Raw genomic sequence first — 16,092 nt, forward strand, 5'->3', positions numbered from 1 at the left:
GAGGGCATTTTCCAGGCCAAGGGGCCTTCCTGAGTGCCTGTCCCTGTAACTGCCACCAGCTGATAGAGACAGGAAGTATACTGGCTTCGAGTGGCCTTCCTGATAACCCTGGCAGTGCCCGCCACCCCTCCCCGGCCCCAAACTCTTATCAGTCACAGCGAATGTCAGCTGTGAGCCCCACATTGACCTTCTGACCCCTCAGTGTTTGCAAACTGACACTCGGAGGCTGGAGGCCTGCGATGAAAGCAAACCCGATCCTGACAGCCCAGCTGGGCCAGGGCCGCAGAAGCAGAAGGCACTTCTCAAAGTTACACTAAGAGGAAATTGGAATAGGATCCTGGCGGACCCAAGGGACAGTTCAAAACAGCAGCCCCAGGTACACTTCTAAAGGCTTGAGCATCAGAGTCAACAGTGACCCCTGCCCAGACCTGGGTGCACCTACCTTGTGGTGGCTGCGTACCTCCAGTTCAGACTACGGGGACATACGAGGTCGGGTTAGGTTTTGACGAACAGCTGTCAGACCCGGATACAGGACCACCATGGCCAGAGAAAACCTCAGACCGACTTTTCTTTAAAGAAAACAAGTTTTATTTTTATAATCAGAACATTCTAATAAAAATATTATTATAACATTACTCCCTCTGTCCTCCGGGCTTGAGTAGCAGGCACACCGCTGAGTGCCTTCACACTGGCTCCCTGAGGTAGGTGTGGAGGGACCCACTGCCCAGCCTGCGGGCAGCTCACGCTGCCAGGGATGCCCACTGTACCCCTCCCAGACGTGGGCTAGGCTTCTCCTCTGTGCAGTGCAGCCAGGCAATGCTCCCAGACTGGCACACAGGTTACAACAGGAGGTGGGTGGGTGGCGCAGAGCCTGCCTAGAGGGTGCAGGGCCAGGAAGAAGGTCTCAATGGCACAGCAACAGACACCTGAGAATTCGCCCTGACGAGCACCTCTGCAGGTGAGGCGGGCAGCATCAGACAGACAGGAACCCAGGGCCCTGCAGGGCTGTGGTCTGGTCATCATCCTGTGCCGGAGGGGGTAGCTCCAGGCATCCCATCAGTGACACAGTCACAGAGAAATACTGTCATTGTCTCCACAGGGGAACTATCGACCAAGGCCAGTCTCTAAGTAGAAAATGGGTTGAGGGTTCTTGGTGATGATGGTCTGGTCTTCATAGCAGAACAATCCCAAAAGGCTATGGCACAGTGCTTCGACTGAGGGGCAATGGGCGGGGTTCCCAAAGAGGAAGGTGGACGTCTGCAGCGTCACAAAGTAAGGCACCGGGCATGGAGTGGCTGCAGAGGTCCCCGAGAGTGTACCCTTACTTCTCGTCCTTCCTCAAGGCACAGCATGGCCTGGGCTGGGAAGCTGTCTGGAACCCTCGGCAGGCAGGCGGTGGCTGTGGCCCTAGGCAGGACACGCCTCACTGCATTCTGTCGGGCTGTAGCTGAGGTGCCTGGTACTGCACAAAGGTGGTACCTGCAGGCGCAGCGGCAGGCAAGGCTGGGGGCATGGCAGCTGGGTAGCCGTAGCCCACGAAGCTGGTGGCTGTGGCAGGCGAGGCGGCGTACGGGTACTGGTCGTAGGCGGCTGGAGGGTACTGGGCATAGGCTGGGCTGCTTGGCGTATACTCAAGGTAGGGCGAGGACAGTGACGGGACAGGCGTGGCGGGTATCACCACGCTGGGCTGCACAATGGCTGGCGGATAGATGTAGTGGGGGGTCAGCCTGTGGGCCAAGCAGAGTGTCAAGGACTGTAGGCACAAAGGGACAGGATGGCGGCAGTGTGGGGAGACCTGTACCCTGCCCTACTCTGCAACCCCGTCCACAAAAGAGCTGCAGCAACATCATGCCAGGTGTCCCCGACACCAGGGCCTTTGCTTGGGCACCGCCATCCATCCACAGGCCACTTAACGCCTATTCTCACAGAACCCTCCTCTGACTAGGAGCCCCTCCACACATCTCCCACAGAACCCACTGTACACGGTATAAGCATGTGGCCTTCGTTTAAACTGAAAGCCTCAAGGAGAGAGGGCAGCTGGCAGAGCTCAAGGCCCATGGAAACCCTTGGAGCCGAGCAGCTCACCTGCCAGGTACCCACCCCTCCCAGGGACACCATGCTCCTTAGCTACCCCACCTCCAGGCAGCAGGGCTGCAGGTACACCCGCTGCTGGCACAGCAGCAGACCCCACAGCTCCAACACTCCTGAACCTGCCTCAGCAGGGCCCAGGGCCATCTCCCGCACTGTCCTCCAGCCTGGGCCAACCCTTCTGAAACCAGACCTGACAGAGAGTGCTGCTGGAGGCTGAGAATGCTATGCTCTGAACTTCCCTCAACAACTCCCCAAGGGGTGGCATCTGCTAACACTGAGGCAAAGCCACCGTACAGTTCCGTGCGAGGACACATGCTTACAACAGGGACTGCTTTCCCGCTCTGCCAAACCACTGCCCAATCCTCAGGGTCACCCACGTCTCTGCCTATTCACCTGAACTTCCCTTGAGGACTCTGCCAGGGTCTACTGTGGTGCCTGACACCACGCCCATCCTATGCTGCACTCCACTGGAGACCACACTTGTAAACAATCGCTCGTGGACACATGGATAGAGAGGAACGCAGCTAACAACCTAAACACCTGGGGCAATTCCTGGAACACAGAATTACCCAGCTTCAAAAGCCACATGCACCACAGTGGAGAGCCAAGCTCACTGTAGGGATGCGTGACTCCACGCGGGCCACTATCACAGGCAACCAGGCCAAACGCGGCAGCTGTGACAGGGAGGCTTGCACACCAGAGAACTGCCTGGCACGAAAGCCACCATCAACTTACACCCACCTGGGTCCTAGCCCTGTGCTGTCCACGGGCAGCCCTGGCCCCAGCTGCACATCGCTGCAGGCCCAGCTACACCTGCCTGCATCCTGGAAGGCCACGTGTGTCCAGAGACATCCCCAGTGCTGCTCAGACTCAAATGCCAGCCACCACCCAACCCTCCCCTGCCCGGCCTAGCGAGGGCCCACCCACCCGAAGCTCAGCTCTGCGATGCTGCTGACACTCGCCTCCGCTTCCTACCTCTCTGGGCCACCGGACTCCCCCGGCCCGGCCAGCTAAGTCCCTCACAGATCACTGGGAAATGCCTCCTTCAGACTTCAAGACCACGTCAACCCAGGGACCAGAACCCCCAGCACCTCCCACCTGGACGCAGAAGCAAATCCTGCTCCTATGCCTTTCTCCATGACAGCCCACACCTACCTCCCCCCTCATCTCTACCCTGGATTCCTGCTGTCCCTCAACTACACCCACCCAGGGTGTTGACATCTGGGGCATACAGCCTGGAGGTTTCTTCCCCCAGAGCCAGCCTGAGTCCCTCCTGCCTCTTTTCCTTCCCACATGAAAGCATCCTATCTTTTAATTCATATGTATATGCATGCACCTTCATGGCCCAGCCACGCGACAGCTCCCTCAGACACCAGAGGGTAGGACGGGACAGAAGGCACAACTCTGCTTGGCAAGTTCACAGCAGTCTGACCTGCCACCCTCAGTCCACCAACAGCTGCCTGCTTCAGTCCCAGAATGTCCCTTGGAATGACACACCACAGGCTGCTAGATGTCCACCCCTGTGAATCCCATTCGCTTGGCAGCATCAGGCCCAGGGGGAGGCTAAGTGAGCAGACCTTTCTCACCCAGTTTGTCCAGTTTCATGGTCTAAAACCTAAAGGTGGTGTGACCCCCTCTCCAGGGTGGCTCCGATTATCCCAGCCCAGAGTGCCCTGCCACTTTCTTAGGTTCAGCCCGACCCAGGCCTTGAATGAGAGCAGATGCCAATGTCTCCTCACACAGGGTTCCATTCCCTCACCCTTTTCAGGGAACCTTCTGCCCTTTCTCGGGCCAGGGTGGCCTGGGACAACTGACCCAATCCCTGTGTAGCAGTAGCAGAAGAGCTCCTAGGCCAGAGGCCACCAGAGTCTAAGTCCTTGAGTTTTGGGGACCTTCCTGCCAGGGAGGCCACGTGATACTGGGGACGATGACCCAGGCTCTCAGCTTCCCACTGGTACTTGGTCTTGGGTAACACCGAGCTACCAGGCCACCATAGGCTGAAGGGAAGTGTCCAGGGTGGGCTGCTGTGTGTGCTGCCCAGGGCTGACAGCAGAGTCTGAAGGGTGGGGCCTCGAGGACACTGGGAAGAGAGCTGGCCTCTGCCCCCAAGTCCAGAGTCGGGGCAACAAATAAACAGCCAGGAACACTCTGCTGACTTGGCCTAGGTTCCAAACCTCATTCATTGCCTGTTTGAGCTTTCCCTGGCCTCAGTTTCCCCACTGGTGAACTAAGAATGCCACAGGCACTTTCCCTGGTCTCCTGGCTGTCCCCAGAAGAGACATGGTCTCTCCCCACCCTGAGCACAGCTACCACGGCTGGCTGAAGGTAGGCAGCGCCAGTAGAGGCTCAGCCCCCTCGTGTGAAGCCCAACTCTCAGAGAAATCACTGGCCACAGCCCATTTCCCGAACATGAAGCCACCACTGAAAATAAAAATGAAAAAGGCAAATGAGCCCATTTCGCTTTTTCTTCCTCCCCGGGGGCCTTACGCCTCGGTGCTGAAGGCGACCTGGCAGCTTACCAGCAGCCCCAGCCCAGGGGTGGGGTGGTGGCTCATTTATAGCAGTTGGGCAGGCCTCCTGGGAATCCTGTGTGGGGGACACCAGGTTCTCTGGGGTTCACGGACAGTTGGGTGAGTGTTGGGGGGGTGGATGTAGGCAGGGAGAAGACACACCACTGTGAGAGAGGCAGCTGGAAACAGCAGGCCCACCCACATGGACCTGCCCAGATCCTACCTGTTAGCTGCACTCAAAGTCATACATCATGATGGCCTCTCCCTCCAAGGTCCAGTCCATCTACTGCCCACTCTGGAATCCTAGCCCTTCTTCCTGGGGCTAGCGATCCAAATGATTCTATTGTCTCAAGCTGGATGGCCGCTGTCAAGGGGAGGCCTTCTGGCTCAACCCAGTGGTAGAGGGATGCCCTCAAAACAAAGCTGAATCCCAGCACATGGGCAGCAGGGGCTGCTGTGGAGCCCGGGAGTAGAGAGTACCTAGTACGCATAAGGCTGGGCTCAAGTCCCAGGTCCAGGGAATGCAGAGGCAGGGAACTGGCAGTTGTTTTTAGGTCACATCCGCTGAGCAATAGGACCCTCCTATCTTAAAGGAAAGTGATGCTGCGTGACATTGATCCTGGCACTTAAGAGGCCTAAGGAGGCTCCCTGCTGGTTCGAGACCAGCCTGAGTTACATGGCAAAGCCTTATTTCAGAAAAAAGAACCCCCACACTGCTGGGCCCTGGCCTCTGCTCCCGTATCACCCCAGTCCCTGTCCTTCCCAGCTCTTGTCATCCTGCGTGGTCTGTTTCCCCTTGCTGCAAGCCTCACACCAGTTGAGCTAGGGCCCCTGGCCTGGTAACACAGAGGGAGGATCAGAATCACTGTAGATTCCCTGCCTGCTCCTGGGGGGGGGGGGGACAACACACGACACTGAGCCTAAAGGAGGGTTGGGGCGAGTAAGCCGGCCACTGCTGCAGGGATCAAGGGGCCAATGGGCCACCTGGTGGACCTCCAAGCCATGGACACACCTTTGGGGCTAACTGAGCCTCTACAGACCCTTTCTGGAGACTGAGCCATGGACCCTCAGCCTCAGGCTTCAGAAACTGTCCCTCAGGCACCTGGCAATAACCGACCTCTGAGAGGAAGCTCAGAGCACGGAGGCCAGCTTCTGTCACAGCAGGCAGGAGCAAACAACAGGTGCCCCAGCAGGCTGCAGCCCTCCGGGAGGTCACACAAGACACAGCCCACGCCTGCCTCCAGACAGGCTGCCAAACAGGAAGTGATTGTGGGGAAGCCAGTAGGGCCACCCCCAAGACAACCCACAGGTGGTGGTTGAGCACTGCTCACACCGCTGCTCTGGGCCTGGCTCCGTGCCGCACCCCTAGCCAGGCCTCCTAAACCAGAGCGCGTCACACACCTGCCCCTACTGCAACCACATGCTGGCCTCACCTTTCACTGCCCTCAGGGACAATCCCCGCCCCCAACATCCCCTTACTAGGTGTACTGTATGCAGGAAACGTCGGCTGGCAGGCAGTGCTGGCTGGCAGGGCACTATGCGGGCGCAGGCACTATGGCACTCACAGTGTGGGGCCCTGTGGGGCAGCTGTTTACACTCAACAGCATGTGGTTCAACTAGCCAGTCAAGATCAATACACACAGAAGGCCCCGGGCAGACCCTGGGTAACTGGGCACTGGGCACTGGGCTGGGGATATCTCTGTCACTCAGCTTCTGTCAACAGTCTGCCATTCAAACTCTCCCCACTCCCCTCCCCACCCACCTCTCCGCAGTCCACGGGCCTGGTGACATGGTGTCAGGACTGACATTTCCATGCGGGTGGGTACCAGGTCCATCCCACAGAGAAGTCTCTATAATGACAACTATGGGAAAGCCCGTGCCAGGGATACGATTCCCGATTGTCGTTGACATCAGGGACCTGAGCACATTCATTCAAACGCTGTCACATGAGCAGAGAGGTGCTGGGAAGGGAGGGATGGGCCTCAGTGGCCCTTGGTAGAGGGCAGGCCAGCAGTCTATGTGGCCCTAAGCTTAGGTTGGCACAGCTTCCTGCTGGGCCTGTTGTGCGATCATCCAGGACAAATCCCAAGGCTTTCCATGGCCTTGGGGTCAACATGTTCCATAGACCATGCTCAGTCAGTCCTTAACGTGGCCGTCACCACTAATACTATACGGAGGTGCAGCCCAATGCCCAGAAGCCTCGGGACCCTGGTCTGACTTCAGCCCCTAGGGCCTGGCTCTATTTTGGGGAGAAAGGATCAGACTATCTAGGCATCTTGCCATAGCAAGAGTCCCCTTAGAACAGAGAGAGCAGCCTGCTGGAGTAACAGACCCTTCAAATATAGCTCAGGAGAGGTTCCAAGGACTGCCAGGCCAGAGACAAAGCTCAGCTCTCCATGAGCTTTAGGCTGAATGTGAACAAATACCCTTGACCCTGGAGGCCCTGACAAGCCAGAGCAATACATAACCAGGGTAGGGTAATCACCAACTATTCAGCCCTCCCCTCCCACCTGCACCACTGTGCCCCAGGGCTGGCAGAGACCCCCTTGATAGAAGGCCCAGGGTCACATCCCCACCAGGGATTAACACATAGGCCTGAGGCTGGCAAAAGCCATTGCGATGGCTGAGTAAGGCTTTACCAGATACCAAGCTTTGTCCTGCAGATACAGTTACATGATGGACAGGCACAGGCTGTACAGCCAACAAGGCTGAACAGGCCCAGTCAACAAGCAGGCATGAGGCAAGCGGATGGGGATCCAGGCAAACAGCAAAGCCTGTTCTCTCCATCTCTGTAAGCTAATGGGTAGTTCTAACCAGAAAAGTGAGGGCCCCACAGAGGTTTGGCCTATAGGTGGGTTGTTGGGGTCTTCAGAATGTCAAGTGCCTGGGAGGCCTAGGAAAAAGTACAGCCAGGCAGGCGCCTGCAAGCTATGAGCTGCCAGGGTTCCAGCTCCCACCAGGCCTTCAGCCAGGGCGGTCCAAGGCTGACTGACAAAACCAACCGCTGAGTCAGGCCCAGCCACGCAGGCCTGATTGTTTGCAAAAACAAAGGGGGCTGCTGACACCCCAACTATTGCCTCCCAGCTGTGAGGGCAGGGCGCTGACAGCAATGACCCAGGCAGCAAGGTCTGGCCACACCGCTACCATACCCAGAATCTAGTAAGGGCAGGAGACAGGATGGTCTTCAAAGGAGCCCGAGGACCAGTGGCAATGTTGGCAGTCCCTCTGCACATCTGTCCTTTTGGGTCTACACTCCTTGGCAACCTATAAACATCATGAAGCCACTCTGTAGCCACAGTGTTAGATGACCAGTCCACTAATCTAGTTACACATCACTGTGACCCAATGTCGCATGCACCCTTGAGTATCAGGGCTCTCGGAATAGGCCCACCCTCAAAGACAGCAAGTGTGGCGCTGAGTATACAGGTTCAAACCTCACCCCTGGGTAAGTCACTAACCATCTATGAGGACAGGAAGAGGTTCTTATCCAGGAGATTAGAGCCTGCTGTCCTTAAGTAGTGGTGTCCCCATTTTCCAGATGAGAAAAGGCGACTAAAGAGGGGATAGTTGGAGAGTAATAGACAGGCTGTGAACCTAGCTCTGAGGGCCCCAGAGGCTAAGTGATTGCAAGGCAGTTATTATGTGTCACAGCCAGTGGGGAGGCCCTGGCCCACTGTAAGCAACAGCCTGTGTGAGCATCTCAGCCCAGCCCAGCCTGAAACCCAGCCCCAGGAGCACAGCGAACTACCAGAGAGTATAGGTGTGCCCCTCACACAGCCAGCAGGGAAGAGGCTACCAGAAGATATCAAGGCTGGGATGTTCCCAAACTCCTTCCAGACAACCTAGAGCACATGGGCAACAGATCCCAGGCCAAAAAGGTCCCCTGGCACTATATGCCACAGTAGCACCGCAAGTGCATCCCTGCAGGATGGTGACACTAGGCAGGAAACGCCAGCTGGGGTCCCACCAATCCCCAAGGACAGTGTGGAGAATCCCAGTGCTGCGACACGGGATAAGCACACGCTTAGAGGGAGCAAGCAGCACCCTTTCCAGCCATCTGACCCACCATGCTGGCCAAGCTCCGCTCCAGCCCTGACAGACACCCCACTCTGCCCCACCCACCTGGCAGTCAGGATTTGGCAAGCTCACCATTGCAAAGGGGTGTGTGTGCGTGTGTGTCAGAGTTCCCATCCACCTGGCCCATTCACAGCCAGTCTACACTGGATAAACAGGTGATTGTGGCCAAACCAAATGGCAGGGTCTAACTTTCGCTTTCCCGACGTGTGTGAGTCCTTCCCTAAGCAGCTGCCGGGCCCATGACTTTTTAGAATGGAAGGAGGTGGGGCACAGAGCAAGTGACTCGCGCAAAAAGCCAACTGGTGACAGTCACCTACTACGCCATTCAGACATCAAACCTCACCTGGTCCAGACCCACGGTGAGCTATTTTCATGGCACTGGCCCACATCAGAGAGAACCCCGGGAGGAGCCCAGCCCACCAGGTCCAGCCTTAGCACACGCGGGAGGACTACCTGAACAGGGCGTGGAGTGAAGCCCCCTCTCAGAGTCATAACAGCTGTCCCCACACTCAACGTACAGATGGGTAAAAAGGCCACTGACACCTGACCCAGGAGGTGTCACATAAGCAGGGGCAAGGTTTGCAGCAGGTTTGAAGGCATGTGCCCCCTCTGAGTCGGAGAAAGGCAGTTGGTCTTATCTGTTACTCCACACTTCCAAAACACAACCCAGTCTCTGAAAACTGACCCTCCCCAGCCTTTCAGAGCTGAGAGCCAGAAGCCCACAACTGCCCCACCTCAAGGCCCTCCCGCCACACCAGCTATATGCACTCACCCATAGGTGCGCTGGATGAAAGTGGGGTGTAGCTGCTGCACACCAACAGCAAAGCCTAAAACAAGAGGACAGTTAGGAGCAGCCTAGTACAGGTAAGGTCCTAGGGCCGCACACAGGAAGGCAGGATCAGACAACGCCACACTCCCACTCAGGCAGTCACTTCCCTCTCCCATCACAGCCACCACCTCTGTCCCTGCCAGTGAACCCTGAAATCACCCAGTCAAAGCACAGACACCCACAGGTGGCAGCAGCGTCTCTGGGTGACTCCTAATCTCCAGTCGCTGGTGTCAGCAACTGACTTCTTCCCTCCCCAGGAGTATGGCAGACACTTGAGAACCGGTATCCCTGGGACCATACACTGCTAAGAGAGATGATCAAGCTCCCAAGCTAGGGGTGGCTGCCCTAGGCTGTCCCTACAGGCACATGATGGCTGGCCGCCACTCTGGGACAACCGGGGAGCGGGGGCAGTGTATTCCACCAGACAGATAACAAGGCTGAATATAGAAACGAGAAGGGCTGGGAAGAAAGTTCTCACCAGTCTGCAGGCTCCTAGGCTTGGCACCCAGGTAGGCCAGGTTCACATTTGCCTTCCGGCCATCGATGATAGGGTTAGGGTCTTTGCAAGCCCTATCAGCTGCTGCTCGATCGGCCATGGTCACCTGCGGAAACAGAGGGTCAGGGACTTCGGTGGCTGGCACAGAGGGGGAGGCGGCCCTGCTCTGCCTGGCATCAGGCCTCCCTGGCCTTTCCTCCCAGGAGCATGAGGGCATCTGGGTACTCAAGACCCCTGGGCTGTCTTCTCTGCCGCCAGGATTGCAGCTCCTTCCCCTAAGTTCAAGTGCTGGGAGATCGAGCCTTCAAGGACAGCGACAGTCCCCTGGGAGATGGAGCAAAGGGAACCCCTATAAGGGAGCGTGTCCCCCACCCCCCCGCCGGCCAGGCTGTTCTGCGCAGCAGTAAGTACCGTTAACTTTCTCAGAGGAGAAGTTTGGGGACACTAGAGTGGAAGGAAGTGGGAAACCGTCTTCAAGTCTCTGGTGCTAAAGCTGACGCTTATTTGGTGAGGCTGGAAAGCGTGGGGGAAGGGCCGGCGGCCCCGGGAAGCCCCGGAGTCCCGGCTGCGCGCGGCGGGTCTGGGAGGCGGTGGGGGAGGGGCGGCGGCAGGTGCGCGCGCCGCGGGCACTCACGAAGCCGTAGCCGCGGGACTTGCCGGTCTGGCGGTCGGTGATGACCACGGCCTCCTCGATGTCTCCGAAGCCCTCGAAGTACTTTCGGAGCGATGCGTCGGTGGTGTGGTAGGGCAGGCCGCCCACGAAGATCTTGGTGAACGTGGTGTCCTTCTGCGAGCCGTGCATGGCGCTGGGGGCGGCGGGCGGCCGCGGGAACACGCTCGGGGCGCACGCGGGCTGCAGCAGCATCGGGGCCGCCGCTACCGAGCCGGCCGGCGCATGCGGGGGCGTCGCAGGCCGAATCCGAGTCCCCCACGCCGTCCCGCGACGCTTCTCGGTCCACCGCGACGCGCCTACTCGGAGCTCCGCGGGCTGCCGGCCGCCTTTGTAGCCGGCCACGCCCAGCAGGCACGCCCCCTTGTCTCAGACACGCCCCCCGATAGCGGGGGGCGCCGGGAAATGTAGTTCTAGACACGCCCCACGTGTGCCTGGACGTGGGGCCCGGAGTCGTCTTGGCTCCTGCGTGTTCGCGGGTTATCCACTGGTCTCGCCTGGCGTAGGGGCCGCTAGAGTTTATACGCTGCTTGAGTCGGTGGGTTACGCCAAAGCGACTAGAGGTGAACCGTACTTGTTTGTTAAAAGGTCCTAAGGAGTGGCTCAGCTGGCCGTGTGCGAAATCTCGCGTTTGGTCTCAGCATCACCTAAACCCGGCTGATGGCACACACCTGTAAACCCAGCACTTAGGAAGGGTTGAAAGGAGGATCAGAACTTACCTGTGTCGTAAGTTAGAGGCCAGCTGGGCTAAATGAGACCCTGTTTCAGTAAAACCAAATGCAAAGTGCATTTTGCCGTGTATATAGAGATAATTCGCATCACAAATACTTTTGGGGACTTGGGGCATCCCCAAAACTTTATGCTTCAGTAGAAGCATACCCCTGGGTTTCTGTGGAAATGAGGCCTTATATATCCGACAGTGAATATGTCTTTTACAGCCTGATGGAGGCTAAGAGCCATGGGGGCGGACAGAGGTGACTGGGCTCCTTTGTCACTAGTATGAGGACTCTTGTGGGACCACCCTTAGCAGGAAAACAAGCAGAGAGCCTAACATGCCATGTGTAGAACAGGATGCCAGCAGAACTCTTCTGTCCCAGGGCAAATGCAAACGTGGTCCCCCCTTGTTGAAGAGACATGAACCACAGTGTGATGGCATGCTGATTCTAATACTCAGGAATATCAGCGTGGTGGCGCACTGATTATAATACTCAGGAATTGAGAGGGTTACAGGTCCAATCCCTGCTATGCAGAAGCCAGCCTGTAAGACACAAAGCCGCGTCTAAAAAGGAAATTAGGAGTTTCGGCACAGAAGCAGACGCGGCTGAGCCAGGAAGCAGCCCTCATCCAGCGTCTCCCATTTCATCTCTGGCTATCACATTGGGACCTGTAGACCTGAAACTTTTAGTGGGGTTACAACTGGCCCAACCAGTGACCTAGGGGACAGTGAGGCTGGTAGCCTCCTGGTAGGCTCAACCCTACCCTGTGCTTACATAGTCAGCTTCTTGCCAGTGACCTAGGCGCCTTCCGCACAGAGCAGAATCCCATGCCCACAAAGCCTGCTGGGATATGCATTCCACGCAATTCCTTTGCTGTTGGTTTACTTTTCCCCAAACACTACCTAACAGGGCGTCCTCTGGATCTAAGGGTCTCCTGGCGCTGCAGAGTGAGCTCCCTGACAACAGGGATCCTGCAGGCTTTCCTCCAGCTGTAGAGCTTGGCAAGGGAGACCTGCCTTCAGGAATGTTTGTTGAGTGAATCCAAGGACGGATGTAAAGAGGGCTCCCGACCAAACACCCGTTGGTTCAAGTGTGTTCTTGAGTTATCCCTAGAGGGCCGAGACTGCCTGGCCCTGAAGTCTAGAGCCACCTGGGTACCGTCCTGGGGCCTCAGTTTCCCCTGGGTGGCACACTGCTGCCGGTGACCAGGACCGTTGGCTTCCGGGCTTGCGGCCTACAAGTCCCAGCGCCGCCCCTGCCACCGCCCCGCCCCGCCCCGCCCCTCCGCTTCCCAAGGGCGGCCCCAAGAAGAGCTCTGGGCGGACGCCGCAGGCACGTGCAGCTGCCTGGGCGGGAGGAGGGGGGAGGGGATCACAGAACATGCGAGAGCGGGGCGCGGGCGTGACCCCCGGGAGCTGGCGGAGCCTCCCACTCTGAAACTCTGGCGGTTGCAGGACGGTCCCTGCACCCCGCCCCTCCCGGCTCTTGGGGGTTTGCTTCTGCATCACCTGCCCTTGCACCTGTTCAGCGGCTCCCCGTCCCGCGTGCCACTACCCTCCTCGCGTCGATTTGCCTTGCTCTGAACACTTATGTGCCCTAACGGCTGCGACTCTGGGCCAGAGAGGCCACGAGTGGGAAACAGACATCCGCAGGGGCGGCGGGTGAACGGGCCTGCGGAGTAGGCGTCTCCTTAGGCACAGTTTGCTCAGGTGGGCACTGAGTAGGGGACAAAGTGGGCAGTAAGGACCGAGTACGGCCAGCGGCACCACGCAGTGAGCAGGGAACGGTGGGGTGCGAAGGCCCAGAAGTGACAGCGGCAGCTACTGTCAATTGATGAAGCCTCCCCTCCCTGCCGCCTCTAGCACAGGGTTTCATTATGTGGCCCCTGATTTTTTATCCTCCAGCCTCAGCCTCCCAAGTCCTGGGATTACAAGCATTGCACCTCCATGCTTGGCTTAGGGGTGTGTTTGCCTCACACATCACTAATCATGAAGCTCATTTGGCCTTTGTGGCGCCTGTTCCGGCCTTCACTGGGGATTCCCCTAGATTAGGTGATTTAACTAAGAAGCAGCCATTTGTAGGCTCTGCACCATTATCCATAAGCCTGGTTTTCAGCCGGAGTGGACCTGAGGCTCCTGAGCCAAACCAGCTCCACGACCCTATCTAACCCCCAGTCCCCACTTTGAGGGCTGGGAAGGTGGGAACTTCCCAGTGTTGCACTTCCCGTGGTCCAGGACCACATGGCCAGACTAGGCAGACTCAGAATTAAACCTCAGGAGCAGGGCAACCCCCTTGACACCCCATCCTCTAGGCTGGAGTGGGGTGCTGTTTGCCATAGCTCAGCTAGTCTGTAGCCTAGCTAACCAACCATCAGTCGATTAGGGTTTGTCTAAACCTGTGTGTGGATTGGCCAGCAGCACCTGGCAAGGAGAGACTGGGGACTGAGCAAGACTTCAGGCTTGGACTGTCCCATCACCCAGCTGGCAAGGCCAATTGTCAGCCTTGATGGGGTAGACACAGACAGGCTGCCCAGCGGCCCTTGAGAAGGACGAGGGGCGGGGCTGGGGCTGGCCAGTCCTCAGTAACCCTCCTGCCACCAGGGATAAATATAACTCACACGGTCGGCTCTGGAGGCAGAGCCCTTGGCACAAGCCTGAAGTAGCTATCAGAGCTTACCAGCCTGAGACGCCATCATCCCTGCATTTGTGGAGGATCCCCGGTTCAGTAGGGAAACCCTGCCCCAGGAGCCAGCAAAGGCCAGGTAAGTGCCAGAGACCCAGCGAGGGGACCCCGTGACCAGGGACCACACTGCAAGGAAGTGAGAGGCAGCATCTTGGAGCAAGCCAGTTTTCTGAAGACCTTTCTGGACCCAGGGGGTCAGGAAGTGACTTTGGGAGTTAAGGTGCTTGTGTCCAAAAGCCCAGAGACCAGAGTTCAATCCCCAGAACCCAGGTAAAGGTGGAAGGAGAGAGCTGACGCCACAAAGTTGTTGTCTGACCTGCGCAACAATTGGCATGCACAAGCAAACATCGCACACGGGCGCACACGCAAGCATGCATGCACACACTGCCACCCCCCCACCCAGACAAAAAAACAGTACAAGCAAACAGAAACCCCTTAGTCACCGCAGTAGGGACAGCTGAATGTGGATCTCTGCAGCTCTTCAGGCACCTCGGGTGGGTGTGGCGTCAGACACAATGGCAGTGGACTGGAAACCTATTGTGAAAGCCTGGCGCTCTGGAGCCCTGGGCTGACAATCTTCTCTCTCCCACTGTAACAAGAGAGTGAAAAAATGTCCTTGCTTTTCCACCCGCCGTGTCCCCATCTGAGCTAGGGGCCTCTGTGCAGCTTTCCCCGTCCTGACTACCGAGATCAAGTACTAGGCAACACTAGACCTAGGCAATCATTTTTTTCCCCCATATTTTTTGTTAAGGCAGGCTCTCATGTAGCCCAGGCTATCCTCAGCTTTGCTATGTAGCCAAGGATGACCTTGAACTCCCCATCCTCTTACTGATCCCTGGGATTGCAGAAGTGTCACAGTAGTCTTGATTTACAGGGTACTGGGGAGCAGGCCCTACTCTGCAGGAAGGCAGCATTCTGTCACCTGAGCTGTCCCTCAATCCCAACCTTAGCATTCTTTTTGTCCTGAGTATGTGTGAGATGTCTGGAAGACGTCTTGTGGCCATGAGGCGAAGTCCAAGAGACTCGCGATAGCACTGATATAACCAAGCAGAGAGGGCACGCGGTGACGCCTGGAGGCGCCATTCATAGCCACAGCTTGCTGGGGCTGGGAGTGGGATAGGGTATGCTGCTCACCTGAGGTGGAGGCCCCCAGGGAGGCTGGCCCGGTTCCTGCTCTTCCCCCACACCTCAGCCGCTGTGGCGCATGGGCTGGGGTCAGCCTGGACTTTGGTCTCAGCCACATTTCTTGTGCTCTCAAGTCTTGAGGTTGTTTTTGTTGTTGTTTGTTTTTGTTTTTTTTTTTTTCTTCCCAAAACAAGGTTTCTCTGTTTGCTCTGGCTGTCCTGGAACTCACTCTGTAGACCAGGCTGGCATCGAACTCAGGGACCCTCCTGCCTCTGCCTCCTGAGTGCTGGGATTAAAGGTGTGCCCTGCTCCAGCCCAGCTTTTGTTGCTGTGCTGCATGGGGGCAGCAGTGGCATCTTCTGGGCTGGCTTGGCGTAAAGTGCATACATAAGTGTGGCGATCTGAGTGATGAATGGCGGCTGCAGGATCAAAGCTCAGTTCTCTTCTCCCCAGAGGACAGTGATCTAGACTCGAGGGAGCTCTACATGTGGCAGTGGAAAAGGTCACAAGTCAGAACAGCCCTAGCTGCACAATGCCTGCCCCAACCTCAGCCAAACTGGGTGGACAGAGTCCTGGAGGAAAACAGCAAGCTAGCATCTAACAGAGGGTGCCTGGGAGGTTCAGAGCTGGGAGGCAGAGCCTGACCCCATCTACCCCTCCCATCCCCTCAGGCAGTAGCAGGGAACCCTTCTGCTGGCCTGTTTCTCTGCTCTGATGGGCAGGGCACCAGGGACTTCCTTTCAGGGCTTTTGGGGATGGGTTAGGGTTGCTCCCTGAGAGCACCCAACTTGTCCACATCTGCATAGGAGCACCAATCCACTGATGCATATTCTGCCGATTAGTGTCCCCTTCCAGGTCCTCCTAGGCCGTCTGCAGAGACTGGAGGACCTTCCTCA

The 16,092-nt window shown here is 57.4% G+C and overlaps 1 protein-coding gene across 2 annotated transcripts; it reads right to left on the bottom strand.

The window, feature by feature from the left end:
- Positions 1-565: 565 nt before the first annotated feature.
- Rbm38 (RNA binding motif protein 38) lies at positions 566-11,033 on the bottom strand. Of its 2 annotated transcripts, none has more exons than XM_051185393.1 (4): positions 10,638-11,028; positions 9,986-10,109; positions 9,451-9,505; positions 566-1,727 (listed from the first exon to the last, which is right to left on the bottom strand). In XM_051185393.1, exons 1-4 carry the CDS (start codon positions 10,866-10,868, stop codon positions 1,424-1,426), a joined length of 714 nt encoding a protein of 237 aa, XP_051041350.1. In that variant the 5' UTR covers positions 10,869-11,028; the 3' UTR covers positions 566-1,423. The 2 variants fall into 2 exon arrangements, with proteins under 2 accessions (XP_051041350.1, XP_051041351.1); XM_051185394.1 differs by having other exon boundaries at positions 1,489-1,698; positions 10,638-11,033.
- Between the last annotated feature and the right edge of the window lie 5,059 nt (positions 11,034-16,092).

The sequence above is a fragment of the Phodopus roborovskii genome, unplaced genomic scaffold (genome assembly GCF_943737965.1).
Source record: "Phodopus roborovskii unplaced genomic scaffold, PHOROB, whole genome shotgun sequence".
In the NCBI taxonomy this organism is placed as follows: Eukaryota; Metazoa; Chordata; class Mammalia; order Rodentia; family Cricetidae; genus Phodopus; species Phodopus roborovskii.